The sequence below is a fragment of the Tamandua tetradactyla genome, chromosome X (assembly GCF_023851605.1).
Source record: "Tamandua tetradactyla isolate mTamTet1 chromosome X, mTamTet1.pri, whole genome shotgun sequence".
Taxonomy (NCBI): domain Eukaryota; kingdom Metazoa; phylum Chordata; class Mammalia; order Pilosa; family Myrmecophagidae; genus Tamandua; species Tamandua tetradactyla.
Genome location: NC_135353.1, coordinates 116,413,024 through 116,439,526, shown reverse-complemented (window position 1 = coordinate 116,439,526; position 26,503 = coordinate 116,413,024). Strand labels below are relative to the sequence as shown.

Genomic DNA, 26,503 nt, shown 5'->3' with positions numbered 1-26,503 from the left:
ATTTCAGCTCTAATCTATTATTTCCCTCCCTCTACTTTCTTTTTCTAACTTCCTGAGATGGATGCCCGGCTCATTAATTTTCAGCCTTTCCTTTTTAAAAAAATAATAAATGAATTTAAGGCTATAAATTTCTCACTAAGCACAGGTGCTCACTAAATACTGTACAGGATTTCATATGTAACATTTTCATTATCAGTCAGTTCAAAGTATTTTCCAAGTTGCACTGTGATTTTGTCTTTGACTCATGAGTTTTTCTCCCTGACCAAAGCATGGTGCCCAAACTTCAGTGATGAGGAGGCCTTGTCAAAATGCAGATGTTGGAACCTCATCTCAAACCTACTAGATTACTATTTCTGGGAGTTGAACTTGGGGATCTACAGTTCACAAGCTCCCCAGGGAATTTAGATGTGAGTGGGTTCCAGGACCACAGTTAGGAAGTACAGCATGGATTTCCTAAGGAAAGGGAGCAAATCTGATTCACCTGTATCTCTAGTGCCCAACACTGGGCCTAGCATAAAGCTATGCTTAATAAATGAATGGACCAATAGATGAGGGAAGAAAGGAAATGAAATAAAGTTTTCTTATGTCAAGAGAAATGGGATTTATGAATGTTGTACAGTTAGAGGAACCACAGTGGCAACATGTGGTCCCAATTTAATCCCATTCAGGACAGAATTATTTTTCTTGCTTGTCTTGCTTGTCCGCCTACCAGGCTTCCTCGCCAGAGCTCCCATTCTGCTTTCCTGAAACCAGGTCTTAGGCATGTACTTGTGGGGTCTACTGGCCCAGAGAAGGTAGGGGTGGCAAGGGACATATCCCGAGAGGGGCTGCTTAGAGCTGGGCAAGCCCTCCATCCCTCCCTCTCCCCCTCCAACCCACCCCCCAGGCCTTGTTGGGAAAGCTGTGCAAGGAAACCCATTCTAGATAAGGTTATTTATCCTCCCTCTCAGAGCTCTAAGCATTCCTCTCACTTTTGAGAAACTTCCCCCAGACCTTTCTGCCCCAACGCCACCCCCAGACCTCCCCCATCCCCTACCTCCTCTGCACTCGCAGCCATGTAAGTTGCTCTCTCAGCAGCCTCTTGGCCACCTCTCTCCACCTCCACGCATGCTTCTCTCGCATCTCTGAAAGGCCCGAGCCTTTCTTGCCCAGCCGGCTATTGTCCTGGCAGCACAGCCGCCAAGCCAGCCTTCCACGCCCAACCAGCCAGCCAGCCGGTTGCTCCCCGGCCCCCACCCCCACCCCCACCCCACTCCCCGCCCCGCCCCGCCCCGCCCCAGGGAGGACCAGGCTGGCGGCTGGGAGTCTCCCGGCCTGCTCAGCCTCCCTCCTTTCCTCCTTCTCCCTCTCCCTCTCTGACTCCCTCCCTCCTCCGCCCGCCCCAGAGGCAGGGACCGTGCAAATCGAGGAGAGGGGGGACGGACAGACCGGATGGGGTCCAGTCCGTGGTCCCCGTCTCCCAGCTGATGCCCCGCCCAGGCTGAATGTCCCTAGCATCTTGGAACCTGGATATGTATGCAGGGAGGTGATTCCCAGGCCCGAAGAGTCCCTCCGGCAGGGCCATCTTGCCCCCGTTTTGCATCAGGACCCCCCTCGGATGCTCTGAGCCACCCTCCTCAACCCGGATCTAAAACCCGGGACACAGCTATCAGGCCAGCCTCTCTTTCTCTACCCCACCCCCTCTTTCTGGCGTCCATCCCCTCCCCAACACCACCTCTGCTGCTGCCTCTGGCTGTGGACCTGCACCTCTTCCCCAGCCCTGCCAGGCCTGGGGAGCGGGGTGAGCCTGGATGAGAGCCCCCCTAACCTGGGGTTCTCCCAGGCCATGGCCCGAGTGCTCCCAGGGAGGAGCCCCGGACCCTGAGCATCTGCTAGAGGCTTGGCAGAGGCCCCGCGGGGACTGTGTCTTCTGAGGACAAAAGGCGGCGGCCAGCAGGCAGACAGGCTGGGGGTGGGGGTGGGGGGCGGCGGACCGGCAGCCAGGCGGGCAGACGGTTAGCAGGGACCAGCGCTGGCCCCCTCCCAGCCTGGCAATGGCATGAAGATGGGGATGGGAGTGTGTAGTCGGGGAAGCACCAGCCTGGACCCCTGCCTGCCATCTGGCTGGGCACCCAAAGGCTGTGGGCTGCCCACCTGGTGTTCCCCAACACCCCCAGCCCTGCCCAGTACACTCCGGTGCTGCTTCCCCTGATGCCTGCGATTTAGACCAGCCCGGCTGTATCCAGGGCAACAGAAGCAGGAGTGTCACTGGCCACCACATCACTGAGGGTCCCACGATGTGGCCTGGGCTGTGATATCCCCTGGATGAGACTGCTTAAGCCCCCTCCCTGGATTCCAGGACAGCCCGGCTGAGAGAGCCCAGGTAAGCAGTCAGCACCCCTCCACCAAGGAAGGGGGGCCTGGGACTTCTGTCTCCCCATACATATTTCACAGTCTCCATCACTGCCATGCTCTGCTCGGCCATGCCTCTCTCTTACTCTGTCAGTTTCTCTGCTCTATCACAGGGGTTACTTGAACACCCAAGCCTAGAGGTTTCTCTGGCCATCCCCATCTGCCTCAGTCCCAAATGTCCCATGAGAAAGGGAACCACCACCTGTTTCTCCACACAGGGTCTGTTTTTATCATTACGGTCACACCTGGGCATGAGGTTGTGTGTGTGTTTCCTTGTGTGCTAGCTGTGGAGGGGATGCCCGGGAGCCCGGCTATACTCCCCTCACAATACCTGCACCCTGGGCAGGCTCAGCCTCCTGCCGCCACCTCCTCTCTCTCTCTCCATCTCTCTGTCTCTCCCTCTCCCCTCTCCCACTCTCCTCCAGGCTTGGCCTGCATGCAGGGTGTGTGCTGTCTGTGTGTGAGCACCTAGGTAGCAGGCAAGTGGGAAGACATGACAGAGATGCTGCTCCCAGCCCAGACCAACCACCCTTCCCCCAACTCCCTTCTCCTTTCTTCCTTTCTTCCTTCCTCCTTTCTTTGCTGCCCCTGTGTCTCCCCACAGGTAGCACACACTTTTACCCACTCACCATTGACAATATTGCTGTGATTCCAGCTAGGGAGAGGAAGCCACTGTAAGGCTGAAGGAAGGTGAGGTGGAGGTGGGGAACATTTCCAGCCCTTAGGCTGGCTGGTGGCTTCAGGATGGCTCTGTGAGAACAAGGACCAAGCCACATGACAGTCTGCAGAGGTCACAGGGGACCCCCCCAGAGCTATGGCTCAGTGCACAGTGCACAGGGGACCCCCTCCCCCAGAGCTATGGCTTAGTGCACAGTGGCCAGAGATCCTTGTGCTCACTTCCCCAAAACTATTCTGGAGGGGCAGGAAAGCCTGGTATATGGAAAACATACAAGGATTCTACCAGGGACACTTCCTCCAACTACTAGTTCTGCAACTTTAGTGAAAGCATGCTACTTATCGATTCTCAGTGTTCCCATCTGTCAAAGGGTCTAGAAGCTCTTCATGGGTGTGTGTAGGGATTGAGTTGGTGCATGTAAATAAAGGATGTGGCATGGAGGTGGCATTGCATTGAACCAATGCCAGCAAAGCTATGGTCAATATTGTTGCTGATTATTCGTGATTAATATCGTTACTGATTATTTGGGGGAGGGGTTGGTCTTTCTTCTCCAGGGTCTCAGCAGAGATCTGAGAAAGGCAGCAGGCGGGCAATTTGGGGGAAGGGGAAGGGAGACAGAAACTGCTCTGTGTTGTTACTTCTCATTTGTAGGGAGTGATACAAGGTAGTTGTGGGCAGGGCCTCCTATCCCCACCCCACTCCAGGCTTCTTTACCTGCACTTGTCCATGTTTGTGTATGTACACACACACAGAGGCTGAGCCCCTGTGAGCTAGCAGAGGCTTGGCTTGCAGCCTGCAGTATTCCTGACCCTGGTGATGTATGCGTCTCCCTGTTGAGGGGATACTTGGCAAGAGTTTGGCTCTGGTCAGTGGCAAGCAGTGCCTGGAGACAAGGCTGAGGCTTCTGAGATCACAGGGCTTAGAGCTGGGTGTGGCCAATGCAGCAGCTAGACCTGTTGGGGGTGGGTCCCAGGGAGTTGCTCACCTGGAGTCAGGAGTAGGGGTAGAGTGGGATCTGCTGGCTGGTTTGCAGGTGTGGAGATTGGGGGTGGTGGGTGAACACAGAGTGAGGGGTCAGTGGCTGGAGGAGGGTCCTCGAAGTCAGGTAAGAAAGAGGAAGTGGAAGGGAAAGAGTGAGGCCCAGAAGACCCCTTCTGTGGAGGCAGGGAGGGCTGGGCTTTTGGATGAAGAGTAGACTTTTCTGAAGAAGCATTTGGTGGGGAAGGGAGGGGACCCAGCCCGTGGTCCAGAGGCATCCCGGGCCTGAGCGTGGGTGTACATGTGCGACTGCCAAACGTGTGGCTATGTATGCAGCCTGTTTGAGTGTGCATGTCTATATGCGAGCACTGTGGATGTGTATGAGTCTTTGTGTGTGTGGAGCAGGCCCTGTGATAGTGAGTGTGAGTGTGTGGGTGTGTGGGTAGGCTTGTGTGTCCAGGGGGGGTGGGTATGACTATGCATGTCTGTCTGGGTGAGCAAGTGGGCATGTTTCATTCTGGACCTGAGTGAGGATGAGTTTCTCTGAGCCAATAGGCCTGTTGAATGTCTGGTTGTATAGGTTTGTGGTCTCAGTGTGTCTTTGAGTCTATACTTGTGTGTAAATGTTTAACTGTATGTGTATGAGTGCCTGGATTTTGGAATGCCTGGGATGCATGTCCAATTGGGTGATTGCCCAGTTGTGTCTAATTGTGTATATTTGTGTATGCTTACATGTGCATATGAGTATGAGTGTATCTGAATGGTATTTGAGAGTTTAAGGACATATATGTGTGCATGTCTATGCGTGTATGGGAGGGTGTGTGTGTGTGAACATGCTCCTGTGTAGGTGTGTCTGTCCTGTCTATGTATGAACAGGCCTGTGTGTGAATGTCTGTGTGGATTTGCCAGCATTTTAAATTATGCGTGTGTGTCTGCGTGTGCATGTTTGATATTGTCTGTAGACAATATGTGTCTACATCTGATTGGGGAAATGTTACTGTATGTGGGCACACTGATATAAGCAGAACTAACTATGGAGGTAGGGGAGAGTCTGCAAATACATGCTGTGTTAATGAAAATATATTTCATGCGTGTGCTTATGGGTGCGTATCTCAGTATATATGTGAGTATGGCTGCGGGGGGTGTATACTTGTATATATATGCTTATCGCGCTGTGTGCATACGTGAATGGATGCATTTATTTATGTGTCTCATTGTGTTTGTGGGTTCACCATTGTGTGTGAGTGCACGTGTGACTGTGGTATGTGTAACTACATTTCATAATACTTGGATGTGCATGTCTTGTGTTTTGTTTGAGTTTCTGAATATGAGTGTGAATATGTGTTTGGATATGCCTATGAGTGACTTTGGGTATATATGTGTATGTATATGCTAGTATGTGTGCACATCTGGCTGTGTGTGTGTATTTGAGTGAGCATGTGTGTATATGTGTGTGTGTGTGTGTTCATAAACAGCTAATTTATATGTGAATGGGTGTGTATGGATATGGATATGCCTGAGTATATGTGTGTCTAATGTACATGTATGTGAATGTACAATTTGTGCTGTTTGTACAGTTTTAATTCTTTGCATTTGTGTGTTTGTGTTTATATATCATTTTGAGTTGCATATATAAGTGACTGTATGTTTGTATATGCCACTGTTGGTCTATAAATACGTTTGAGTGTGTGTCTGTGATGACTGTGTCTAACAGTTCTTCTGGTGCAGGCGTTCAAGTGTGTATGAGAATATGTGAGTCTACTTTCACGTGTGCACATGGGTGAGTGTACCTTTGTGTCCAAGTCTGTCTGTGGAAATATAGGTGTAAATGAATCTTCTTCTGTTTACATAGTTTCTAAAGGGTATATAAATGTGTGAATGTATGTAGTGTGTATGTCTTACTGTAATTGTGTGAGTGCACTTGGTTTCCATGCCTAATTTTCTGTATACAAGAATAAATGATTTATGAGTCTATGTACATATGAATATGTTCATAGGTGTACATGTCCAGTTGTGCAAGTTTGTGTGTTTTAGAATGTCTGTATATGTATATATCACCTCATTTACAAGTATGTGCATATCTAGGTGTATATGTGTGTGAATCCACCTGTGTGTGTATAGACTTGTGTGGCTGTGTCTGGGTGTATGTACGTTTGTGAGCTTGCCTCTGCATGTTCGTGTCTATTCATTGTCTGATTGGGTGTGAGACAGAGTCTGCCTGTCTGTGGGCGTGTGTAACTATGCCTGTATGTACACCTGTGTTTGCAAGTGAACATAGGTCATTCAGGGGTATGTGTTATGGGAATGTATGACATGGATATGCCTATGTTGGGAAGTAAATGGGTGTGTGATCAGGTACAGAGTGAGTGTGCATTGCTGTGAATGTGCCAATGTGTGGGGATGAATGTAAGTATTTGGGCATGTATGTGATTATGTGTGCATGTAAGAGAGAGAGAGGCACACTCAGCCTTGAGCCTGTGCATATGGGCCCTATCCCTGAGGGGAATAGTGATAAACAAGGGTATTTGTGAGTGTGAGACATTGTGGGCACCCCAGCATGTATTTTAGGTGCATGTTTGAGAGCCAGTAGTGCCCTGCTAGACCATGTCTGTTTGTAACTATGTCGACATTATGCAAAAGGGTAAGTTATGAGACATGAGTGATCCATGATTCCCTTCTGGGGCCTCTTTGGACATGCCCATGTGCTGGCTTTCATTGGCGTCTTGGGATAATTCCTGTTATCGTTCACACCTGGAAAATGGAAACCATTAGTGACTTGATTCCTTACTGGGGAAGACGACCTGTGACCTCTTTAGAAAATGATTCCTTGAAACACGAAGATCTCCCTTCCTGACCCTCACCATCAATTGCCAAGGGCAGGATGGCATTGTGTGGTACCTAGAGTGGATAAACGGTTTTCACAGAGGGCACCCGAATTATGCTATCCAAGTAGAAATCTAGACGTATATGTATGAATGAAGGTGTAACTGGGTAAAGGAGGGTGTGTACGTGCACGTGTGTGTATAGTGTTGTATATCTGGTGAGAATGAGAGAGAGAAAGAATCTAGTTGTGTGTAAGAGAGAGCATGGTTTACTCTGGGTAGGATGTGTATGTGAGACATTTGGGTGTATTTGGGAGGGGTGGTTGTGAGTGTGAGTGTATCTAAATGGTACGTTTGTGAGGGAGTATGGGAGCATAGGGCTATTTAGGCAAAGTATGATATGAGTGAGAGTTTAAGTGTAGCTGAGTAGGAATATGCATGAAGATGTGTATATTTGAGGAGGCAAGGGTGTGTGTATCTGAATGGTGCTGGAGAGAGTCGGGGGAGTATATCTAGTTGATATGTGTGCTTGCTAGTGTGGGTGTATCTGTGTTGTGTGTGTAGGAGGGCGTGTGGATGTTTCTGGTTAGAATATGTGTATGAGGGAATATGGGTGTATTGGGGTGGGGTGTGTGCAAGTCAGATGGTGTGTAGGTGGATGAGAGCAAAAGTGTATCTGGGTGATGGAAGTGTGTGATGGGGTGTATCTGGATGGTGTGTATGAGAGAGAATTTGGACACATCTGAGTGGGATTGGAAGTGTATGCAAGTGTGCATGTAATTGGGAGGGTGTCTGTGGGTGGTGTGTGAAGGTGTATCTGTGTGAGATGTGTGTGTAGCATGGGGGTAGAACTGGATTGTTTATCTGAGAATATGGGTGTATCTGCATTGTGTGTGGAGTGTGGGTATATCAGAATGGTGGTGAATAAGAGAGAGTGGGGGTGTATCTGGGTTGTATGCATGTGTAAGAGAATATAGGTGTTTCTGGGAGTGTAAGAGCATGGATGTATCTGATGGGAGGAGTATGTGGATATATTTGGATTTTGTGTGAGAGTTTGGGTGTAACCACGTTGGGGGGTGAGTATGGATGTATTGGGACATGGGTGTGGGTCTCTGGATGAGATGTGTGTGTATGTTTGTGTATGTCCGAAGTGTGGATTATCTGGGTGGTTTGTATGAGAGTATGGGGGTACATCTGGGTTGTGTGTGAGAGAGTATGTGGGTGTATTTTGGGTGGAATGTGTTTAGATGTTGGTATGTCTGGATGGTGTGTGTGTGTGTGTGTGTGTGTGAGCGTGGATGTATGTCAGTGGTGTAGTGTGTAGTAAAGTATATCTGGATGGTGTGTGTGAGAACTTTGGTTGTGTATCTGGGTGGGACATGGAAGTGTATATTACTTGGGTGTATGTGTCTATATAGCTGCATGGTGTGCATGAAAAATTTTAGGGGTTTATCTGAGTGGGATGTGTGTAGACAGAATGAGTGTATCTGGGTGGCATGGAGGAGAGGAAAGCATGGATGCATCTGGGTTTTGGTCTGTGTTGGGAGGTGCTCCTGGATGGTGTGTTTGAGAACTGGATGTATCTGGGTGGGACGTGTGTGCATGTAGGTGTATCTAGATTGTGTGGAGTATGTCTAGATGGTGTGTGTGTCGGTATGAGTGTACCTCAGTGGTCTCTATGGAATGAATCTGGATGGTGTGTGATTGAGAGGATGGATATATCTGGATGGCACTTTGTGCCTATGACTGTTTTTGTGAATGTGGCTGTATTTGGGCTGGGTGTGTTTGAGACAGAGACAGCGAGAGAAAGAGACAAAAAGAAAGTGTAAGTATATCTGGATGGGATGTGTGTGTGAGTGTGGGTGTCTCTGGATTATGTGTGTGTGGGTATCTAAATGATGTGTGTGTCTGCGCAAGCGTGTAGATGTATTCGGGTTGGGAATTTGTGAGTGTGAGTGTCTAGGTGGACCATGTGTAAACCTGAGTGTATCTGTTGTGCATGAGTTTGGGTGTATCTGAGTTTGAGGTTTGTGTTTGTGTGGCTCTATCTGGGTGTGGTGTATATGAGTGTAGGTGTATTTGAGATGTGTATGTACAAGTATGGGTGTATTCGTATGGCATATGTGTGAGTGTGGACATATCTGTTGGGTGCATGCAGAAGTGGGTGTATCTGGATTGAGGCATGTGAGTGTAGGTATATCTGGATAGGATGTGTGTGGGTCTCCGGATGGTGTATGTGAGAGAGAGAAAGGGTGTATTTGGATGAGGTGTGTGAGAAAATGTGTATGGGTGAATCTGTGTAGGGTGTGTGAGAATGAGTTTATCTGGGTGGGGACGTGTGCATGAGTATGAGCATATCTAGATATGATAGTGTGTGTGAGAATGTTTGGTGTATCGGGGAGGAGAATGTATCTGAGAATGTGGGCGTATCTGTATGTGAGTGTGGATTTATCTGGATGGTGTGTAGGTGGTGTGTCTGGATGTTTTGTGTGCTCAGTGATGTGGGTGTGTCTGGATAGCATGTGTGATTGTGGGTATGTGTATGAATGTGTGTGTGTATTTTCTAGGGCTTGTATCTTTCTTCTGGAATGTCCCTAAATATGAACATGCCCATGTTTATCTGTGCATGTGCCTACTTGAGTGTGTCAGTAAATGGGAGCTGGTTTGTATGTGTAATGTCCTTGTGCTAGAGTGGTGTGTATCTGTAAGGGGAGGTGGGTATCTCTCTATATGTGAGTAAGTTGACTCTTCAGGGACTCTGGAGCTAGATTCTAGGTTTGAATCCTACTTCTGCCATGTGTCTTTGGGTACATCACCTAACCTCTCTTGGCCTCAGTTTTTATCTGTAAAATGGAGATAATAATACTATCCCGTACTGGACAAATTACTATTTGAAAAGTACTTAGAACAATGCCTGACATTTAATGAGCCCTCGGTGCCAAATAAAGTGTTACCTATTATTATAATTACTATCCGTGACAGTGTGTAGTCCATCTGTAAGTATGAGTGAGGCAGTTTCTATGTGCATATTTGCCACATTGTTTGTATGCATGTGTGTGTGAGGATTAGCATATCCTGTGTGTATGTGAGAGTGTGCCTGTACATGAAAGTGGATTTGTGTCCCAGTGTGTATAGAAAACCATGAGTGTGTGAGAAAGAAAATGTGTGTCTAGTGAATGGATGGAGGGGATTTGCCCCTGTGTGTATATTTCCTAATGCACACACATCTGGATGCATGGGAGAACACACCTTTATCTGTGGTAGTTTTAGTGTCTGTGTGAGTGTGGGTACTATCTGTGTTGCTGGTATGTCTGCATGTGTAAGCATGCTTCTTATCAGTGTGTGTGTGTGTGTGTGTGTGCATACCAGTGTGTTCTGTTTATTTTATTTTCATGCCAGAGTGCTTTATCTGAATATGCTAACAAGTTTTGTAGTAGTAGGTGAGTGCGTGCATGGTGTGAGAGTCTATAATGCAAGAGGGTTGGTGTCCAGATTTATATATGATGGTGTGGGTTGACCTGTGTGTGTGTTTGTGTATAGAACGTCGTTTGTGTCCATATGGTTATATGCTAGAATGTGTGAATCTGTGTTGCATGAGAGTGTATGAGCCGGTGTGAATGGGTGAGGGCTTGTGTCTCTCTGCGTTTGTAGGAATCAGTGGATATGTGGGTTTGTGTATGTGAGTCTGCATTGCTCTGTGTGCTTGCTTGCCTCTGTGTGTGTGTAGCAGTGGGCCTGAGCCATGTGCCTGTCTGAGTGAGCATGTCTGTACCTGTGAGTATGTGTATATGTGCCAAGGCAGAGTTGCAAAAGTGGGTTTGTGTATGATAGTGGGTTTTTAGCTCTTGGTGTAAGAACCAGTGGTTTGGGCCCCATATTATTGACAGCCCCTTCCAACATGAAAAAGTTAGAATGGGCATGGCCTAGATACCCCTAAAGAATGGAAGAAAGTAGATGATGGTGGAGTTATACAGAGAAGGTAGAGTTTAACAAGCGAATATGATTGCTGAATCATTAAATTGATATTTCTTTTAGTGTTTAGTATCTTAGAGCAGCTAGAAGTAAAAACCTAAAACTGTGGAATTGTAACCCATACCAAACTCTGAAATCTGTTCTACAACTAATTGTTGTGCTGTGCTTTGAAATTTATTGCTTTTTTGTATATATGTTATTTTTCACACACCAAAAAGGAAAAAAGTCGATTGTGATGATAAAAAAATATTTAAGCCTTCTACCTTCCTATATTCTAGAGCAACTAGAAGGAAAAATATGAGAGGATGGTGTGGTAGCCCATGACAAACTCTGGGATCTGTCCTGTAACTACTTGTTGAAGAGTGCTTTGAAAACTATTGCTTTTCTCTTTACTTGCTTTGTATACATGTTATATTATACAATAAAAAAAAGTTAAAAAAAAAAAGAGCCAGTGGGTGGGGATGTGGGGTCTGGATCTGTAGGATGTGAGCCAAACTTGACCTGTGTGTGAATGTCAATTCTTATGTCTGTGTATACAGGACTCTGGAAGTTTGTAGGTTCATACAGTTTGGTTTGTGTGTATGTGTCTCTGCATGTACTCAATGTGTCTCTGGCTAGGCCTGTATTTCTATAGAAGGGGGTGGGCGTATATCTGCACATTTCTTTGTGTGTATGTTTTATATCTTTATGTGATGTGCTGGTGGGTAGTTACCCACTGACCTGTTTCTGCATATACGAGGAGGGTTGTACGTGTGCATTTGTTCTTATGAATGCCTGATAGTGTTTATTAGTTCAAGTGTGGATGTGAGTGCAGTTTGAATCTGTGTGGACGCATGTGCCCATGTGCATATACCTGTGTGTGCTGGTGTTTCTATGCAGTGTGACTAGATGTGAATGAGTTAAACGGGCGTCCAAAACCTAGCACATGGAGAAAGTAAAATATTCCTATGGCATACTGGAGCTAACTGAAGAGGATTTAGGGGTCCTGGGGTTAGGTAAAAATTAATTTCTTACATTTTCTTTATATTATATCATTGTGGTAAGGAAAAAACGAAAGTTTTAGGGAATTTTAGCATTTACAATTTAAATGTTAAGTTTGTATACAACGTTCAAATGAAATCTTTTCAGAACTTTTCCATGGCACATTTGAGCTCACTTCTAAGCACATAATTTTTTCATTAACTAAAGTGCGAATTTGTACTGGTCAGCAATTGTGTCCACTTCTTCTCAGCCTTTGGTCATGACTGGCCTCGTTTTAGTCTTGATCTAATAAATCTGTTAGTGCCGAACATAGATCTTCTGCATCGAGTCATTTTGCTTCTTGGTAAAAACTCAAACAAAGCAAAAGAAGCAAGTAACCGTTAGCAGTTTTGACATGGACATGGACTTCCATCATGGCCCACCACTTCTTGATCTTGGAAAGCATGTTGTTGAAGATAAGATCCATTCCATGGAGGTTGTTCAAGCACATTTTGCCAATAATGTCCTTAGTAATTCGCTTGCATTTATGAAACCTAACTGCCTGGATATTCAGGTTAGGAAACTTACCTCAAAAACACAAGCTGGAGGTGGGGGTCATCAGATGCCATTTTGATGTCTGACACATCAGGTTCAGTTTCTAGTGTTGAATATGGCTGGTGTTTTCACATCATAACTTTTCTTAAGAAATGGAATAACTTACTTGCTTTGTGACCTCATAACTCACTTATTCTTGCTACAGCCAGGCGGAGACCCTGGTTTTAAGCTTGAAAATAGCTGTGTCATCTCTTCTATGTCTTGGTAGTAGTCTCTGTCAACAGAAAACTGTTTGCATAAGTAGGTGGTCAAAAAAAGTACATACTTTTTTTATTGGTCAAAACTCCTTTCTCATCAGTAATCAGAATTTGGGATAATTCATGATCTTTTCAATTTTGTGCTTCAAAGGTGGGCTCCTTCTTTAAATCTAAGGCTTCTTCCTTTTCTTTCAGTCAAATGTGATGCTGAAACTTCTTGTTCAAATGCTTATGAATTTTTTGTTGTATGCCGTATGGCAGGGTCACATTTCATTATTTTTCCATGTGAGTATCCTGATATTGCAGCACCACTTGTTGAATTTTTGTTTGTTTATTTTTGCTTGTTTGTTTGTTTTGGCAGGGGGAGGGAAGTACATGGACTGGGAATCGAACCCGGGTCTCCCACATGGCAGGCGAGAATTCTACCACTGAACTACCCTTGCATCCTTTTATGAATTTTTTAAATGTAATTTTATTGAGATATGGTCACATACCATATGATCATCCAAAGTGTACAATCAGTGGTTCATGGTATCGTATAGTTGTGCATTCATCACTGCAATCAATTTTTGAACATTTTCATTACTCAAAACACATATAAGAATAAAAATGAAAATGAAAACGAACCCAAGACATCCCATGCCCCTTATCCCTCCCTATTGCTTATTTATTTATTGTCTTTATTTTTTACTCATCTGTCATACGCTGGATAAAGGGAGTATCAGATACAAGGTTTTCACAATCACACAGTCACATTATATATGCTATGTAGTTATACGATCATCTTCAAGAATTAAGGGTATGCTATAGATTGGAAAAGGATCAAAGGAGAAGGAAGAGATATAACAGAGAAAATAGGATTTAGCAAACAAGTATGACTGCTGAATCACTATATTAATATTCTTTCTAGGCTCCAGTGTTTTGGAACAGCTAGAAGGAAAAATCTGAGATGGTAGAATAGTGGTCCATGACAAACTCTGAAATCTGTTCTATAACTACTTGTTGAAGCGTGCCTTGAAAATTATTGCTTTTTCCTTCTTTGCTTTGTCTATAGATTATATTTTACAATTTAAAATGTTAAAAAAATAATCAAGTGTATGGACAGATGAGTAAATAAGTAAATTAATAAATAATAGGGGGAAAGGGGTTAAAAAGAAATTGGGTAGATTGCAAATCTACCAGTCAATGACAGGGAAGGGTAAGGGGTATGGGATGTATGGGTTTTCTCCTTTTTTCTTTTTATTTCTTTTTCTGGAGTGATGCAAATATTCTAAACACGATCATGATGATGAGTACACCACTAAGTGATGCTATTGTGAGCCATTGATTGTATACTTTGGATGGACTGTATGGTACATGAAGATATCTCAATAAAAATTTATTAAAAAAAAGAATCAAGGCTACTGAAATACAGTTCAACAGTTTCAGGAATTTCCTTCTAGGTATTCTAATATACTAAAAACTAAAAAGGGATGTCTGTAACAATGCATAAGAATAACCTCTAGGATAACCTTTTGACTTGGTTTGAAATCTCTCAGCCACTGAAACTTCGTTTTGTTTCATTTCTCTTCCCCCTTTTGGTCAAAAAGTCGTTCTCAATCCCTTGATGCTGGGTCCTGGCTCATCCCCAGAAGTCATGCCCCACGTTTCCAGGGAGATCTACACCCGTGGGAGTCATGTCCCATGTAGGAGAGTGGGCAGTGAGTTCACCTGCTGAGCTGGCTTCGAGAGAGAGGCACATCTGAGTAACAAAAGAGGTTTTCTGTGAGTGACTCTTAGGCCTAATTTTAAGTAGGTTTAGCCTACCCTTTGTAGGGATAAGTAGGCTTAGCTTCTCCTTGGCAGGAATAAGTTTCATAAGGGCAAGACCCAAGATCGAAGGCTGGAAGTGCTTATAAATTTTGAATGCAACAGAATATGTTCATTTTGAGTATTTCAAAATAGTAATGAAGCTTTTCCCCCAAGTAAATGCAGACAGTGCTCTATTCATCTTAATAAGTCTTCTTTAGTATTCAAATTGTAACACCAACTAAACATCACCCAAGGAACCATACTTAACCTCACTTCTACTAAGCTGAAGTTCTGCTTCGAATCCATACACCTTGTCAGTATACTTTAATATATTGAGTATCTTTGAAATTTTTGATGTAGTTTTATTCATGTGCTGAAAAAGCCATTTATTGAAGCCGGCAAGCATCAAATCTATAAAGGGAGAATCATTCACAAAGAAATGATGAATTTTTTCCTTTACCTCATCATTTTTTTGGTACAAAATCTTTACATGCTTAAATATAAATCAACAGAGGAGGATGTACTGTTCCCAGTTCTTCACAGAAAGCTGAAAACAGATGGGGAGTGCCCGGGATTTAATTAAAATCACCTAGCACATTAACTGTGGAAATTAGACCTACAGGCAGACTTTTAAAGGTGAGGGATTCTCAGTGAGTGAATACTGGGGTTTTCAGGAAAAAAATCTAGATGTACAGCCCTTATGCCTTCCTGCCATCGCAAGGCAGCCTCAATCCACAGACCTATGCAGAGTGTCCACAATGTTTCAAAATATTCACATTCAAATATTTTTGAATAATGAATTTTTGAATATTTCACCCTTAGTTTATTTTAGTGCTTCTTGCATTTCTTTTCAGGATTTCTAACTAGTACTCTGAATTAAGCACAGTTAATCAACATCCATAGATGCAGCCATCTAAAATGAAAATCTTTTTGATTCCACAATCCTCTGGGTTAGTGTCATCTCCATGCCTTCTGACCTGTTGTCAATGTGTCTCCTAATAGTAATATTTGAAGTGACTTCTTTCCTACTCCCTTTACTTCGGTAGTCCCAAATACAGTATGGAGAATTTCCCTGCAGACTGCTAAATATGTGAGATTCTACAAGGAGGAGCATATTTAGCTTTACTTTTTAACCATACAACCCTGCCACTAGCTGGTTAAACTCCATCTATGAATGTTCTAAACTATCTCTTAAAAGATCTCAGTTTCTTAATTTGCACTTCCAAAGCTTTAAAAATTTCAAATCTGTCTTTGTGTGACAGTTTTGTGGTCAGTTGCTGTTGCCCAACATAGCAACGTTTCTTTGATAAATTTCCTATGCAAATGAGACAGGTAGGCTGAGGTTTACTGGACACCTGAATACAAATTTGAGATGATCCTTACAAAAGTGATTAAATTAGGGAATCTTAGGTTTTAGTGGGCTACTGTGTTTGACTCATGCCTTGATTTTCCAGCTTGAATCAAAAAGTCCATTTTAATGGGAAAACAAATGTCTTAACATTAAATCTAATTGAATATAAAATATTGAAGAGGTCAGCAGACCCTTGTGACTTTTGAAAACTGATTTTTCAAAAAATAAATATTAGGTGTTCTGTATTCTTAATAAAGCAACACTGGAACAAACTGCATCACAAACTGTGCAAATTAAAGATGGAGTAAGCAAAATAGGAGCATTGAACTATAAATTTTCATGTAATTCAACTTCACAATTCTGAAAAAGTTCATAAACTTTTTTTTATGAACACCAGTTCATAAACTGGTGTTACCTACACTCATGTACAATCAAAACTACAAAACCAGTTGCTCTTCTGAGGCCATAAACACCTCAATTTCTCTTTAATGAAGTAGTTCCATTAAACATAATTAGATTTCATTTACTAATTGACAAATATTTTACCTAGAAACAAAATGGAATAATTCTTATGAAATTCCACCAAAAATCAATCTTTGGGTAATTTTTAATATCAAAAGCCAGTAATGAGTAAATCAATCAATAAATCGGGAAATAATAAAAATTACTTTGTTGTACTGTTTCTAAAAGATAGGCTCTTTTAGAAATACACACTGAAATATTTATGGATGAAATGGTGTAATAGCTATGCTTCATAGTGGGGCAAGTGAGTTGATAATCAATGAATCTAGGTGATGGAAATACTGGACTTCATTACAATATTTTCTCTACTTTTTATTTTGGGGGTGGTGGTGCATGGTCCAGGAATCGAACCCAGATCTCCCACGTGGAAGGTGAGCATTCTACCACTGAACCATCTGTGCACCCCACTTTCTCTATTTTTTATGTTTAAAATGTTCTATAATAAAAAACTTCTAAAAAAGAAACAACACTAAAGAAAATTAACAAAATAATTTTATTTTCTTTATGAATACCTAATACTATTAATAGTGAAAACAGAAACTAACATACAACCCTTTTATATTTGTAGAAAAATACAAACAAGATCAAATGAAAAGTAAAACAATCACTATACATGTATAGGCCACATGAAAAACCTGACTGTTGATAAACAAGTGGCAATCCAAATAATTATCAGATGATCTAGGATGTTTCAACACGAAGCGATAAAAACATTTACAAGATTCCCTTTCACATAGCTAAAACTCGTTTTTACTCTGCCCCCCTCCTACCCCATGTGGCAGGTGTCCACCAGCTAGGCAGCTGCTAGCGTTTCCACCTGTGGGTGCAGGAGTTATTTGGTCTGTTCACATGAGCAGGTTTGTCTCTGGGTGTACACCTGTTGCAGGATGTGTATATTAAGTAAGTATATTTGTGCGTGTCAGCAAGTTGTATGTGTACACGTTTGCCCAAGTGTGGGTGTCTGTATATGTGAGTGGTTTTCATCTTTGTGTTTGGTTGTACTTGCATATTGCTTGGGTGTGTGGACCTCTGTTTATGTATATGTACGTGTGTGTATTGTAATGGGTATATGTCTGCGTGTGAGTGAGAGTATGTATGAAGATGTGCATGTATATGTTCCAGGATGTACATGTCTGCATTAGTGAGTGTGTCTAATCTACGTAAGACGATCTGGATTGTGCTCTGGTTCAGGGTGTGTGTGTGTGAACAGTTTTGTACTTGCTTATATTTTTCTCCAAGCAAATATGTCTGTGGGTATCTGTGAGGAGAATCGCATCTGGGTATACATACTCTGTGTGTGTGTCTCAGTGTTCAAGGGCATGTGAGCTTGCTGGTAATGTAAGTGACTGAATCTGAGTGTTAATGTATATATAATGGTGTTTGTCTATGTAATGGTATTTGCATGTGCGAGAGTTTGTAGAAATGAGAGGATTTGAATAATCAAGTATATTGGGTCAATGCAAGGTATGTATCTGGGAGTGACTGTATGTGAGTGGGTTTGCATGTGTGTATCTGTCAGTGTGTGAGAGTTCATGTATGTGTGTGTGTTTGTGCGTATATTAGGGGAATTACAATTGTGGTTTTATGGACACTGTATATATATGTTTGTGTGTGTGAGTGTGTGTATATATGAGCAATTCTCAGCGCTGTCTAGCCAATGTCCTGTTACATAAAAGTAACAAATATTTTCTAACATCCCTTTTCTATACAGAAATTAAGTTCTTAGATAATATAATCTATCTGCACATAAAATTTTAAAAGAAAATCCATATAGTGCCTTAACTATAAGTAAAAAATTAAAATTAAGTGATTTATAAGAAAATAATTTGCGTTTAATTATGTAAATGCTTTGGGTGTGGCAACCCCAAGAGATCCAACGAACTGATTAGAGGCTTATAACGTCTTACAATGAGTAGATGTGGATTTAGGAGGAGGGGGACACCAGAAGCTGCTCCTTGCACAAAGTGCAGAAAAATGACAGGCAGCAACCCAGGGATTAGATTTTCTGAAATGTTGAACAACTCCAAGGAATGTTCACCACCAAGCAAAATACAGTCTCTCCTTGGTTTACACAACAGCCACGATCCTGGACAATTCAGAGTATATTAAAACCATGGGAGGGCGGATTATGTTCATCTGTAAAGTAGAGTTAGATTGTAGGTCCAGTTAATTACAAGGCCAAAGTCCTAGGAGATGTGGGGCCTATGTTGGCTGTGTGGAATTACTCTGCATATCACTGGATGGCCAGCATCTTCCCCCAAGACCCCCTGAATGTTAGAAGGATAACCCCACACCCCCAGCGTCGTGTCAACCAAAAATGCCTCTCTACATGCCAAAAATGATCCCCCTTGGAAGCAGTAATGCCTTTGGTGAGGAGGAAACACTGGTTTATACAAGCAGCCAGGGCCTGCTTTGTACCTCCGTGTGTGTGCCTGTGTCCGTATGTGTGAGCTGCTTGCTGTTTGTGAGTCTCCATAGCCATAGGATATGTGTATTGTGAGTCCATGAGTGTGTCGATGTCTGCGTGTGAGGGTGTCTGGGCTTAGGCTGGTATATGTGTGTGTTAAGTGTGTGCACACACACCCTTAGCCTCAGCTGGTCCAGGCTGTGGCTGTCAATCTGTACTCAGGAGAGCCCTTTCCCTATTTATTGATATAATCTCCCCAACTTTCACGGCAACACCAGGTTTTTCATTTGTTTGCGTCTATTGTTTTTTGGTTTGTCTCTATTTCTATCTCTTCCACTGTGTGTGTGAGGCTGTCTGCCCTTTCTCTGGCACACTCTCTCTGTCTTTCACACATGCTTGTCTTTTTCTGTCAGTCTGTGTGGCTCTCTGACTCTGTCTTACATTGTCTCTCTCTGTCTATATCACTTTTCCCATGCCTCCCCTTAAGACTAAGGTGTGTGTGTGTATGCACGTGTGCACATTTACACACACATAACAGTTGGCTGGTCCACAGTTCTTTGGGGGGCTGTCAAGCTTTTAGGAGCCAAAAAGGGGCCCAGCAGCTCCACTTCTCCCCAGCCCCTGTCCTAACACCCTCTCATGGCCTGCTGGTACAGGCCTTGAGACTTTGGGGTGCCATCAAAAAAAAGAAAAAAAAAAAAAAAGCCTGGCTCCAGGTGACTGTGGCAGGCCAGGTTGGATTGAGCTTGGGAAGCGGTGCAGAGGAGAGTTGGAAAGATATCTACTCAGACCCCATTTCCCCCAATCTGCAGCTCATCCGCAGCCCCAATAGTCATTCTGATCTTCTCCAGCTTCAGCCCAAGTGGCCGTGCTGCCATCCCTCTGGGACCTGCCCTGTTATCACATCGTCACATATCCCCGTCCCCAGCCCATGGACACCAGAAGCTCTCCTATTCCTCCCTTGGGCCAGATGTACACCCCAGACCTCTCTTTCAGCCACATTCTACCTGGATGCCTCCAGGAAGCCCTCTCTGACCCACTAGTCCACTTGGTCCCGCAATCAACTAATCTAACATATTTTTACTGAGAACCTACCATGTGCTATAAACTGCTCTTCTAGATGAGAGTGAGCTTTCATTTTAATAAGGTAAGGCAGGCAATAAACCAAACTCTAAAAGTTGATTACGTAATGTGTTAGAAGGGATAAATTCTATGAAGAAAAATAAAGCAGGAGAAGGGGCATAGAAGTGCTATTTTCTCTCACCTGTATTACTGCAGGAGCCTCCTAAGTGATCTCCCTACTTGCAGCTTTCTCCTACATAGTCTGTTCTCATGAGCAGCAAACTGGATCCCGTTAAATCCTAAGTCATATCATGTCTGTCTTCTGCCCAAGACCTTCACGTGACTCCCATCTATCTCACCCAGAGTAAAAGTCAGTGTGCTCACTGTGGCTCATGTGATCTGGCTTCATCGCCTTTCTGACCTTGCCTCCTGACACTCTCACCATTGCTCACTCTGTTCCACCCACACTGTCCTCACTCTTCCTCAAAACCACCAGGTATCGCCGCTGCTCAGGGCTTTTGTTCTGGCTGTTCCCTCTGCCTGGACTTCTGTTCCCTCAGATATCCACCTGGCTCACCCCCTCACCTGCAGGTCTTTGCTCAGATGACACCTCCTTCACAAAGCCTTCCCTGTCCACCACATCTAAAATTGTAACCTCCATCCCCACCCCTAACGCTTCCTATCCCCTTTCCCTGCTTTATATTTTTGTTCTTAGGAACTTATCTGACATACTATAGTTTACACAAATGATAGAATATAATTTATGTATGTTCTCTATTATCTAGAATATAAGCTTTGCAAAGGCAGGGACCTTGTCTGTCTGCTTCACAGCTATATCCCCAGTGCCTAGAATGGTGCCTGGTATTCAGTAGATGCTCAATAAATATTTTTAAATGAATGAATGAATACACACAAGCCAGCCTACATCTTTATATTCTCACATACTCCCCATCGCACTTAAAGTAAAAGCCGAAGTGCTCACTGTGATTCACAAGGCCCTATGTGAGCTGGCCCCTAGACAGACCTCATCTCCTACCACTGACCTTACTGCCTTACCACCAACTCCTTCATACGCTCCATTCCAGCCATGCTGGCCTTCCAGCCATTTCTTGAGCACACTAAGAACATTTCTGATCATGAGTAGAGAAACCCATTTAGTGAGTAGCTACCAGCATTTTTTTAATAATAGAATAGCAAAGAATGGAGTACATTACACATTGAATGTGTACTGTTTTGTGAAACTTTTGTTTCAGGTGTGTGTGTGTGTACTGGATCGTTATGTAAAATATATTTCTTACTATGGGTGGCAATCCAAGGTGTTAAAGAACACACTGTTAGGGCTTTGCAAAGGGGGAGAAGGGCTGCACCAACATCTCCACCTCCCAAATCCATCACGGAGGAAACAGGTAACCAAAGACATGCACCTGGCCCACTCCTGCTCCTGGCACCTGCCAAGGCGTAAGTGGGGAGACCACAATGACACACTAACACGGTCCTTTCTGTTTTTCCCTCACCTTTCCTTTCCATCTGTTTCTCACCACGTCTTTCTCTTATTCTCCTCTCTCCCTCTGTCTTTCCCTCCCTCTCCCCATTCCTTTCCTTCTCTCTCTCTCTTTGCCTTGTATCTCTCTGCCTTGGTCTCTCTATCTCTCCTCTTTCCCATCCCCTCCATTTCTGTCTCAATTTCTATGTATGTATACCTCTGTGGCCATTTTTCTACCTCTTTAATCTCTCTCGTTCCCTCTCTCTGTGTGTCTCTGTGTTTTTCTCTCTCTATGTCTCTGTCTCCCCCTTTCTCTACATTTACAGGTGCAGCCCAGCAGGACAGCTGATGGAGTCCCCCAGGGGCCTTGGAGTACCTGACTGGTTGACCCCGTAGGGTTAGGAGCAGCCCCTGCCCCTCAGTATGGCCAACACCACCGGGGAGCCTGAAGAGGTGAGCGGCGCACTGTCCCCACCGTCAGCATCGGCTTATGTGAAGCTGGTGCTGCTGGGACTGATCATGTGCGTGAGCCTGGCAGGCAACGCTGTCTTATCCCTGCTGGTGCTCAAGGAGCGTGCCCTGCACAAGGCTCCTTACTACTTTCTGCTGGACCTGTGCCTGGCCGATGGCATACGCTCTGCCGTCTGCTTCCCCTTTGTGCTGGCTTCTGTGCGCCACGGCTCCTCCTGGACCTTCAGCACGCTCAGCTGCAAGATCGTGGCCTTTATGGCCGTGCTGTTTTGCTTTCACGCGGCCTTCATGTTGTTCTGCATCAGCGTCACCCGTTACATGGCCATCGCCCACCACCGCTTCTACGCCAAGCGCATGACACTCTGGACATGCGCAGCTGTCATCTGCATGGCCTGGACCCTGTCTGTGGCCATGGCCTTCCCGCCTGTCTTCGATGTGGGCACCTACAAATTTATCCGTGAGGAGGACCAGTGCATCTTTGAGCATCGCTACTTCAAGGCCAATGACACACTGGGCTTCATGCTCATGTTGGCTGTGCTCATGGCAGCCACACACGCTGTATATGGCAAGCTGCTCCTCTTCGAGTATCGTCACCGCAAGATGAAGCCAGTGCAGATGGTGCCAGCCATCAGCCAGAACTGGACATTCCATGGCCCTGGGGCCACCGGCCAGGCTGCTGCCAACTGGATCGCTGGCTTTGGCCGTGGGCCCATGCCACCAACTCTGCTGGGTATCCGGCAGAATGGGCATGCAGCCAGCCGGCGGCTGCTGGGCATGGACGAGGTCAAGGGTGAAAAGCAGCTGGGCCGTATGTTCTACGCAATCACATTGCTCTTCCTGCTCCTCTGGTCACCCTACATTGTGGCCTGCTACTGGCGAGTGTTTGTGAAAGCCTGCGCTGTGCCCCACCGCTACTTGGCCACCGCTGTTTGGATGAGCTTCGCCCAGGCTGCTGTCAACCCAATCGTCTGCTTCCTGCTCAACAAGGACCTCAAGAAGTGCCTGAGGACTCATGCCCCCTGCTGGGGTACAGGAGGTGCCCCGGCTCCCAGAGAACCCTACTGTGTCATGTGAAGCAGGCTGGTAGGCAGACAGGCAGGGAGAAAGTCACGGCCACCATGAGGGGGCCAACAGCAAAGGAGGGGTGGGGCCCCATACAGGAGCCTTCCTTTCTGGGCTCCAGCCCCAGCCCCTCACACCACCCATAATCTAGGCACCTTTGCCAACACCTCCCCAGGGATGGGGCTGGGGGGAGGGTGGGCCTGGGAAACAGGCATTTCTAGTTTTGTGGGGCCTGTCTCCCCTGCCTCCTTCTCTACTTCTACAGTGTCTCTCTCTCCCCCTCCCTCTCTCTCTCTATCTCTAAGAAGTGACAATTCAGAAAAAGAAAACAAAACTGAAAATGCAGGTTTTTCTACTAAAAGCTGAGGAGACAGGCTTTCTTGCTTTAATGTCTCTCCTTCTGACATTGTCCAGAGGGGGGAAATTTGCCCTGTAAAATAGACTTCCAGAGCTCTTGTTGCCCCCTCTGCTCCCAGCCACCCCCTCCAAGTCCTTTAGCAAGGCCTGGATGCTTTAAGGAGAAGCTGATCCAGGGTTGCTGACAAGAGGGACCAAAGGAAGTACTAGGTTCCCAGGGAGCAGAACGCTTTAATTGCTATGTTGTGTGCAATGTTGTTTTAGGTCAAACCTGGTCCCAAGCCCAGTCTCTTCTCCCTCCCCACCATATCCAAACCTCCCAAGTGTTTCTTGAACAACTGTTTGAGAAGCCAGGAAGGGAGGGAGAAGGGTCCACAGGGATGGGCCCAGACTAGGTGAAGAGCAGGATGTGAGCTGAACTCCTGGAGATGAAGAGACCCAAGCTTGGCTGCATTCTCTCATGCTGCCTCCTGGATCCCTGATCCCTTCTTTTCGGAAGATGAAAATCCACTACAGCCCCACTCGGGCTAATGTGGGTGCCATACAGGCAAGAGCAGTCCCCAGAGAAGTGTAGGGAGCAAGCTGAACTACCCAGAGTAACTGGATCCCAAAGCCTGGGATTACAGCTGAATTCACCTCCAGAATTGTCTCCTGGGTTCATGCTACTCTTCTGAAGATAAAAACTATTTTGGGGCCTTGGTAACTCAAGAGGTACAAACCCCAAGGCACTGTGGACTCATGTCCACTCCTCTCTGACCTCTTTTTGTCCCTCTCAAGCCTCAGGGGCGTCAAGTCCCTCCGTGGTAGCCCTTGGCCTTCTGGCCCAGAACTTCCCTCCTCCCAGCAGCCCTTTTCTCCCTTCCTCCCTCCATCCTTACCTCCACCCAAAGGGAAGCAGGCTGGAGCCGGGTTCCCCAGGTGGAAAGTACCAAGCACCCCCCCCCCCCCCCCCCGCGCCAGGGTCAGAGTCCACTTCAAGGTCAATTCTTGTGGGTATATGAGCCAAGCTGGCACTCCTTTGCCTGGTTTTGCCCAGGCTGTCTGCACCCCACCTCTCATTTCCTGGGGGTGAGGGTGGGAGGTCTGTATTTATCCAACCCCCTTTCCCTTCCCTATAGAAGCCTCTGTCCTAAGCTCCCTCCCTAAACTAAGACAGCCCCAGTTCTGGGGAAGCCTTGACCTAAAAGGAGTGGGGAGGGCACTCTAGGCAGGAGAGACATTAAGGAGCCTGGCTGTGGAATGGCCCTGGAAAGGCAGGCCAGAATGACTGAGAGGCTGGGGGTGGGGAGAAGCCTGTTCTCTCAGTGATAATGATGGGGGTGCCTTTCCTAGGGGAAGGGGTGGGGGTCCATGGGGGTGGGGGGTGGCTAGGGTACATTCAGGAGGGTTTTCCTCCATTTCTTTTTTCTAACTGCCTGGATTCACCATTGGATTTTGTAAATGGAAAAACTGAAATGAACAATGCTATATTGGATGTTTTCTCTTTCTGAGTGTGTATGTGTGTGTGTGTCTGTGCATTTGTGCGTCCTGTCTGCGTGAACACATGTGGGGAGATATGCTTGAGAGAGACAGTGTGTGTATGTGTGACTTTCTGTGTGGGGGGGTATTCCTGAGGAAAACTTGCCTGATGCCCACATGTGAGCAAATGTCTGTATGTGGAGACATATTGGTGCGTACACACACACACACACACACACACACACACACACACACAACTAGGTGAGAGGAGACAAACTAGAGGATATGCCTGCAGTAGGAGGTAGAGTTGAAAAGATAGAACTTGCAAACTCTCCATGTGTATACGTAGCAAGAGGGTATAGACTCCTGTCTCATAACATCTTCCCTTGGCCCAGACTCTGAGCTTGAGGTGCAGAATACTTGAGAATCCCATCTCTTCACAAAGTCTGGAGTCCTCAGATACTATTCCCAAACCCTGTCTCAGTCTCTTCCCCAAAACTCAAACAAAAGTTGTTCCTGAAACTTGACCCTCGTGGAGAATGAAGACTGGGAATTGGGGATCAAACTTGGAGGGAACTGAGGGAGTTAGGAAATGACACCACCACCACCACCACCACCCCGATAAAGAAATGGCTTCTGGAGAGACTGCTTAGTCTGGGACGGGAGCCCTACCTTAAGGGTCCACTGTATACTGCTGGGACTTTGGTAAACTGACTAAATTCAGAGGGAGGAACGTCACAGGGGAAAACACCCAAGTCTGGGAGTCTACCCAGCCAGCCTGCTCCCTGGGCACTCAATTCACTATCTATTTACTTATTTATTCTCTCAGGTGCACAGAACTGAGAGGACCACAGTCTCCTCAGTTCTTGGCACACTATATCATTGGTCCGTGTGAGGCCCCTTTATTCTTTACTTTGTTTTGTTTTTCCTTCATCACCCATCCCTGATCCCATCCCCCCACACACATAGGCACCCACTCTTGTGTATTTAACGTTTGTCCTTTCAATCCACCGTTCATGTGTTTATTTACATATATGTGTACCTGTGAAAAATATACGGTATTGTTGTGTTTTAATTTACATAAACAGTATTGTACTATAAATCTTGTTCTGTTTCTTTTTTCACTCAACATTCTGTTTTTGAGAGATCCAGCCATGTTGCCTTACGGAGATCTAATTCATTCCAGTGGTCCATAATGTGCATATATTTCACATTTTTCTTATCCATTCTCCTGGTGATGAACCTCTACGTTCACCTCCAATTCTCTGTTACCACAGCCAGGCTCTTCAGGGGCACCTAATTCATAGGAGAGAAAGCTGAAGCTCAGAGGTGGCAGTGGTTTGGTGAGGGTTACAAAATGAGGGGCCGAGCTGTGCTCTGACTCCCAGATTGAAGCCAGAGCTCCACCACTATGCCCCCTCACGAGAGAGCATGCCTCTTTAGCCACAAATGCTCTAAATTACAATGTAAAGCAATGCATACATTGAGGGTGGGGGAGGGGAGAGGTAGGTATGGAAAGCAGGAGACATATTTCGTAGATGAAGAGATAGAAAGTCCTAGAAAATCGAGATGAGCTGAATCACTATCAGTTTAATGACGCACAGGAAGTTACGTTCGTTTGCGATTATTATTTCTAGAGCCATTTTGCTGAAATGGAAAACGCCACGTCGAAACCTGGCCTCAAACCAGTGACCCTGAGTTTCTAAATTACAGGCTCGGTTAAGGCAACCTGGGAGTCAAGGGAGGGCGGCATGAGAACATCAGAGTCGCCCCGGGAGCCAAAGCAGGTTAGCGAAGGGGCAGATTTAAGAAGTGCGTAGTTGCTCAGAGAAGGGGGAGCGGAGAAACAATAGAGGAGCCCTCCCGATTTTATTTGAGTACATCCTGCTCAGTGCCTCTTTGTTTTTTGTTTTGCTTTATTTTTTTTT

At 45.3% G+C, this 26,503-nt stretch overlaps 1 protein-coding gene across 1 annotated transcript; it reads left to right on the top strand.

The window, feature by feature from the left end:
• Positions 1–1,471: 1,471 nt before the first annotated feature.
• GPR173 (G protein-coupled receptor 173) lies at positions 1,472–24,067 on the top strand. Its single transcript, XM_077146866.1, has 2 exons — positions 1,472–2,362; positions 21,554–24,067. Exon 2 carries the CDS (start codon positions 21,651–21,653, stop codon positions 22,770–22,772), a length of 1,122 nt encoding a protein of 373 aa, XP_077002981.1. The 5' UTR covers positions 1,472–2,362; positions 21,554–21,650; the 3' UTR covers positions 22,773–24,067.
• Positions 24,068–26,503: the final 2,436 nt, after the last annotated feature.

What these genes read in the sequence shown, in the direction of transcription:
- GPR173 (XM_077146866.1), top strand. Translation starts at nt 21,651, where the DNA reads ATGGCCAACACCACCGGGGAGCCTGAAGAGGTGAGCGGCGCACTGTCC.